Below are 6,963 nucleotides of genomic sequence, written 5' to 3' on the forward strand. Positions count from 1 at the left end.
ATTATTATTTATTTATTATTATTTATTTATTAATTATTCTTTTTAAAATTATCAACTAAATACCACAGATTTTCAAGTCTTTTGCCTAAAAAATAGTAGGTCTTCCTGCAAAAAGGCACACGTAGCGCTCTCAATAAGAAGGGCGGACTCATCAAGGTGCGTGCAGGGGGGATGAGGCTGGGGGGGGGTACTTCCAGCATTGCCGACGGGTCCTGGCGCTGAGGACGCATGAACTGCCTGGTCTGGCAGATGCTCTCCCGGCTGCTTTCGCAAGGTGATGGTAACAGCGAAAGGTCGTCCTCTCACCTAGTTAGCTTGTGCTCTGCACGGTTCTGCACATCAAACTTAGGCGCTGAATCCAGATATCTGGTGCCACTAAACCTTTCTTTAGCTTTAAATCTTTTGTACTTTGCAAACTCAACTGTGAATTTTAAATTGCACTTGTAATTTGGCCCTCTTCCCACTGGTGGGCTGTCTGTGCATTTCCATGGCCTTGCGAAATAGTTCCCGTGGGTACATTTTCCGTGGGCATAAGGAGCAAAGGAGTTTCTGGTGGGTCACAGCCCAGGGTCGGCTCCATTTGTGGCAAGTTTTGTTCATTCAGTCTCTGGCTGTGGTGGTCTGACCACAAACTGCTTCAGGTCTCAGCACAGGAAGAGAGAGGGAAGAGGCTTGATTGGCACCTCCTCTTGCCTGGAGGGTCTGTGCTGTCTCAGCTCACCAGCGCTGGCTCAGCTCTCACCTGAAATGGGAAGTTAAGGGGTTACAGTCCCTTAAACGCCAGGAGAGGAATGGCAGGTACAAGGTGACACAACCTTGCTCCATCCTCCCACCGTCAGAGCACAGTTCTTTTGCTGGCGAGTCATCTGCACTGTGGCCTTCTTGGCACGGGGGCCACCTGCCTTGGTGTAAACAAGGCTTTCCTCAGCGTTCACCGGTTTTACTGCTGTCACTTGTGTCCTTGGTCATCGATACAGGCCATTTTTTGCAATCTTTGCTTTATATTACTCCTCCCAGTGCTTTCATACACAGCCAGTTCCATTCGTGCTTCATGCACAGCCCTCCCGCTGTCGCTGTGACACTCCGCATGCCTCTGCTCTGCCCAGCCCCGCCACGCTGGGTCTGTTCAACGTACAAGGACGACTCGGGGTTTGCACGGGAATATTGGCACCACCCCAGATACGTAGCTCCTCAGCTGCTGTAGCTGGAACAGCCCTAGTTTAGTAACCGAGGTGAAGTGAGTTTGCAGCTTTTACCCAATGAGCTTTTACCCAGTGACCTTGAAATATGACTGAACATAGTTGAAGAAACTGGCTTTTATCAGCTTATCAGTTGCCATATCACTAAAGGCTGTGACTGCACAGCTTTGAGCCAGGTGCATTTGCTGCTTTCCTCCCGGACCAGAGCCTCAGCAGGAGGAGATAAATCATCACTTTCCTTTAACTTATTCCAGGATATGCAGTGACCCAAGTTTTTCTCCTCGCGAGCTATGGGTGCAAATCCATGGCAGGTTGGGAATCTTTTGGTATTTTTTGCGTACTCAGGCTTCACAAAGTTGTAACTGAATTCAGGGTGAAGCTGAATGATGCAGTCGTGTCCCTTGTGTTACCCATGCACGCAGGTGATTTCTTTCTTTTACCATTTCTTCTGAAATGGGATATTACTGAATCATAGCAGCTGCTTCAGGGCAACCCAGAGGTTTTACTCACAGGAGGGATTAATTTGTGGCTTGGGTGCCTGGAGGACCATGAGGTGTGGAGACTGGAGGGGAAGCTGGCTGGTGGATGTGTCTTCTCGAGGCACCCCACGGCAGGCAGGTTTTATCGATGGTGGCTGGATGTGCTGCACAGAGGTAAGTGGAGAGGACAGAGGAGGGGTTTGTGGGAGGCTTGGTGGGAGCTGTGGATACCGTTGTGGTTAGAGAAGATATGGGTGATGTGGCAGAGGAGGTGCATGGGCAACCCTACTGGCACAATGTACTGCCCTGGTTTTTGCAGCTTCTCAATTACAGCTGTTCTGAGGACACCTTTGGTGTGACATTTGCAGTGGGTTGGTGATGTGCTTAGAGTGAGAGATGACACAGGTTATTTGTATTATCACTATTATTTATTATGGGCACCCTTTGTGTAATTAAAATTAAAATTGGACAAAACCTTATGTTTCCTACAACCTGGGGGCTCACCAGTGATTGGGCTCGCAGTGTTGATAGTGTAGCACAGTGTATCCCACAAAAAGGTCCTCCTGTTTCCTCCGCTGCTTTCTATCTCTGCATATGAGAGCTGTATGAAGTCAGATGCTCTCTTACTGCACAGCAGCCTGCTCACGATGCTGGAACTGCAGTCAACGTCACCGCGACGCTAATTGCAACAGCAGCATTTGGGATTTCCCAATTTGACACTTTCTACCCCAATAATGATTCTTGCAGAGGCAGAGGACAGCTCGCTAGTGTCCTCCAGTGTACCTCAAGCATACAACTCTCATAACTTTATCAGTTAGGAAAATAAAAAAAAAAGGGAGAAAAAACCCCTCTCTAAATATCAGAACTCCTCCCTCGTAGCTTTAAATGAAGATTGCACGTTGGACCGCTGTTAAGGGGTTGCCCGCGGAAGGAGATGCTGCCTTGGCTGGAGACCTGCGGGCAGGGGCCTGGCCAGACACCCCCAGAGTTGTTCTTGCTGCTCATGGATTTCCCCTCCATCTCCCATTTCTAAAGGGGTTTTACACTCTATTTGTGTCGAAGTGGGTAAACATCAGCAATAAAAACCAACGCAGCTGCTGTTACAGGGATAATTATTGGTTTACTAACACAAAAATTACAGAATATTTTGTAGTTTAGGCAGCATTTCAGAGCCCAAATTGGAATCAGGGCTTTCAATAAAACAGAGACACATTGAGTGTGAGAAGAGAGACAGAAGTCTGCCACAGGCTGTCCCTGCTGCGGGAGAGCAGGGCTGACCTCTAGGCACTGAGGAAGGTGCTGACGACGGAACAGGGCTGGGAATGGTCACAGATTCGGCCAGGACATGAGGGCGAGGGCAGGATTTGGTAAGGAGGAAGCTGGTGGGACCTGCAGACGTTCCCAGGCCCCTTGCAGTGGGAGGACAGCCCTCACGGCAGCTTCGGTTGGGCTCCGTGGTGGGGCGGGGGGAAAGCCAGCAAAGAGGCATGGCCATGCCTGGCTGCTCCAAGATCCAGGCTACCTGGGCCCAGACCAAAAAGGGCTTTCAGCTGGTGGAAGAAGCACATAAATCAGGAATCCTCATCCCCAAATCCTGCCCTGCACCTTTTGCCCCAGAGAAACATTGTCCCGTCATCTGCTTGGTCCCTCCCTCCGGCGAAGGCAGGACGTTTTCCAGCATCAGCGGATTTTCTTTAGATACAGGTGAATCCCGTTTTTGGATCGAAGGATGATCTGAGGTATTTTGCAGGGAGGCTTGGCGGGATCGGGCGAGAGCTCAAAGCGGAGCAGGGTCAGGGCCAGAGCCACCTTCATCTCGTTCATGGCAAACTGCTGCCCGATGCAGTTCCTGGCATAAAACAGAGCAGCTCAGCCCCCCGATCTCCGTGCTGGGCACAGATAAACCCCCGCGGCCAGATCCTGGCCCTCTCACACCAGCACACAACCCTTCCCCTCTGCAGCTCTGGGGGTCCCAGGCAGTGTTTTGGGTGGCAAAAGCAGGGGCATGGGCTGAGCAGGGGAAATCCAGGGCAGCATCGGGGGAGAGGAGCTCCTGGATGTGTGTTCAATGAGCACAGAGAGGGAGGGGAAATGGGGAAGCCAAAGGAGAGGCCAGCAGAGCCGAGGCAGCGGGTCTCCCAGCAGAAGGGTCTGCAACGTGTTTGCCTTGTTGGGGTGAGCGCAGGGCAAAGGGAAGGATTGGGAGGAGGGGACAAGGGGGAATCAAAGGATGTAGGGGGTGGGATGGGGTCTCTGCATCAAGGAGAAGAGGAGAGCAGGCGAGCCCAGGATGCTGTAGGTTCCCCGCGTGATGCCAGCAGGATGCTCAGCAGCTTTGGGACCCCGTTCCCCATCCCCAAGAGGAGCCCAGCGATGTTTCCTTCCTGTTTTGCCTGCTGGTATCAGAACCCCTCTGTGGCACAAATGCTTGTTATATACTTGTGAACTATTTAACACTGCAGGGCCAGGACTTCAGGCAGCGGGCTCTGAAAGCAGTTTGCGAGTGCTTCCCTGATAGCAATTATAACAGCAGCACACACTTCTCGCGCTGAGCAGTTTCCAGGGATGCATGTTTTCTCTCCCCACTACTCCTTCAGCATTCAATACACTTTACCTCGTTCCAGCTGAAAAAGGCAGAAAGGCGTGAGAGTGTCTGCCAGAGACGTTCTCCGGGGAAAACCGCAGAGGGTCAAACACCTGGAAATGAAGAATACACAGCAAGAAAAAGCGATTATTTAAGGAACACAGTACTGCCTGGTATCTTCAGAAACGCAACACCCCATAATTTCTGAACAATCCCACTGGAGAGAGAATTCATTTTGAGATGGACTGCAACTCATACGCCAGACTCCCTTGCCTTCCACCGAGCCTTGCAATGGTGTTGCCAAGACACCATACAGATATAGATATGATGAAAGGATAGGACATAGATATGATGAAAACCGGGGAGCCAGGACTCAATTCTCCACCTGTAGGCTAAGCAAAAAATCATCTTTTTGCCTGTTAATACAACAAGCTTTTTGGAGCACTTTGTCTTACTGTTTGAGCAGCATCCAGCCCTAACGCTGCTGTCTGACCGCCCTGTGCCACAGCTGGCCAAGACTAACACAGGGCTGTCAAGTCTCAGCATGATTCCCATGGCCAAAGATGCTCAGCAGCAAGGGGGGCTCTGCTCTCCTGCTAACAGGTGAAGAGGGCATTGGAAGAGGCATAGCATAAAGGGGAAAAATTATTAGAAGGGCAAAAGAAAGCTTACCAAAGGGTCTTTCCATACCGCGGGGTTTCTGTGAATGAGATAAATGCTTATCGCAGCGATGCCGCCTGTAAAGCAATCGAGGAGGCGAAAAGGGCTCAGTGACAATGAAACTAAAGGAGAAGTTGCAGCCTGCTCACACGAAGGTCTGTTTGAATCATCATGGTCTTATCTGTCAACTGGAAACCAATGAGGGTTTTGTCATTGGCTTCAGAGAAAACTAAACATTTCCCATTTGTTTAGTTGTAAGCAGCCAAACAGTGGAAATGAGGAAGGCACTGGCACCACAGGCACATCGTCCCCCCACCGACACTGCCCACTTGGGAGCTAAATCAGAGAAGGAGAGCAGTAGCACAGGACAATTCCCACGCCGCGAGTCAGGATGGGACTGGTCCCCATCCCCCTGCACCCGCAGTTTGCCAAAGTGGGTGAACCACGGGCTCGTGCTTGGCCAGGAAGAGAAGGGGCTTTGGGCACAGGCACGGCTGCCCTTTAGCAGTGGTGGCAGGAAGGATGTCACGGGGATGCCACTGTACAGCCCAGACCTCAGTCTATCAATGGGATGCCAACATCTGCACAGTCCTATCTGAACGTCTGTGCCGGCGAGGACCGGGTCACAGAAGCAGGGTGGTCACCTTTGCGCTGCGGCAGGCAGCGAGATGTCCAAGAGCACAATTTTGTGAAGGGGAACGGGATTTACAGACCTTCTGGCAAGGTACGTCCATCGGGGAAGGTGATGGGTTTGCTGAGCTGTCGGGACACGCCGGGCACCGGTGGGTAAAGGCGAAGGCTCTCCCTGATGCACATGGTGCTGTAAGTCATCTTGCCCAGGTCCTCCCTGCCGGGACAGAGGCAGGCTGAGCCGCACGCTCCCCCCGCTGCCCTGGGCTGGGAGGCTCTTTGCCCCACGGCCATCAGCCCCCTGGGCAGACCCCCTTGCAACAGATGGGGTGTATTGAGGGACCCACAATGTCCAACCACGTGCTGCTGCAAGCTGGGGACCCCAAGACCCCTCTGAACAATCTTAACAGCCTCTGAACAAGCTCAAGTGCAAAGTGACAGTGAAAGGCGAAAAGCCGCAAATACAACGTCCTGTGGCGAGAAAACAGGAGAGAGCAAAGGGCAACATCGGTGGCCCAGGTCTTGGCACAGCATCCAGCATGTCCTCCTGGTCTGGGATGTTTTTTTCTCGTGTCTACCCTGGCAATAGGAGCCCTGAAGCCCTGAAGGTCAGGGAGGCAGGTGTAGCTGAAGGATGCAGTATCTGCTCCATACTGTGAAGTCCCCCCACCTTACAAATCAGTCCTTTAGCACCCCAGCTTTCGAGCCTTGAAAACATTGCTCACTTAGAAATAGCGGTGGTGGGAGAAAGTTACCAGCTGAGGAAATGTGCAACCTTACCACTGAAGCGTCTCCCGGTCCCCCAGGATCTCCTGGATCTCCTCCCGGCACCGTGCCTGGTGCTCGGGGTGTGACGCCAGGCAGTACAAGAGCCAGGAGATCCCGCTGGCCGTTGTATCGTGGCCTTCAAACATGAACGTATCCACCTCGGCACGCAGGTCCTCATCAGACAGTCCAGCTCCGTTCTCATCCTAACAGCCCAGAGACACTTTCAGTGGCCCATAGATGTATATATATATATAAAAATACATATTTATTATAGTGGCCCATATAAATATAAAATATAATATCCCATGAGGGGACATTATATTCTTTCAGCTATTGCAAAGGAGGGTGGTGATGCCCCTGGCATACGTATAAACAAAATCAATCTCTGTTTAGACTGAATTCAGGGCCTCTTTTCCTTTGCTTATAAATCCCTTTATCCCCCCCATATTAAACCAGCAAGACTATGAAATCCCTCTGCATGTTGTACTCCCCAACAGAGGCTACTAACGTCACTCCTTGCCACTCACTTTGGCGCACAGCAGAATGTCCAAGAAGTCCAAATGTCTCTTCTTCTGGATCTTTTCAAATTCCCGTTCATCTTTAAGGGACTCCTTTCGCTCGTGGATCACCTTGTCTGCAGAAG

At 51.3% G+C, this 6,963-nt stretch overlaps 1 protein-coding gene across 1 annotated transcript in view; it reads right to left on the reverse strand.

Annotated features, from left to right (window-relative positions):
- Positions 1 to 3,358: 3,358 nt before the first annotated feature.
- Positions 3,359 to 6,963, reverse strand: part of LOC104074909 (cytochrome P450 4B1-like) — a gene marked incomplete at its 5' end in the record, with an annotated part of 11,647 nt that continues 8,042 nt past the window's right edge. Inside the window, 6 exons of the mRNA XM_009575213.1 lie at positions 3,359 to 3,527; positions 4,293 to 4,375; positions 4,935 to 4,999; positions 5,636 to 5,769; positions 6,333 to 6,523; positions 6,848 to 6,954. Of these exons, the coding sequence (XP_009573508.1) occupies positions 3,359 to 3,527; positions 4,293 to 4,375; positions 4,935 to 4,999; positions 5,636 to 5,769; positions 6,333 to 6,523; positions 6,848 to 6,954 (749 nt within the window). The remainder of the gene's footprint in view (positions 3,528 to 4,292; positions 4,376 to 4,934; positions 5,000 to 5,635; positions 5,770 to 6,332; positions 6,524 to 6,847; positions 6,955 to 6,963) is intronic.

The sequence above is a fragment of the Fulmarus glacialis genome, unplaced genomic scaffold (genome assembly GCF_000690835.1).
Source record: "Fulmarus glacialis isolate BGI_N327 unplaced genomic scaffold, ASM69083v1 scaffold23850, whole genome shotgun sequence".
Taxonomy (NCBI): domain Eukaryota; kingdom Metazoa; phylum Chordata; class Aves; order Procellariiformes; family Procellariidae; genus Fulmarus; species Fulmarus glacialis.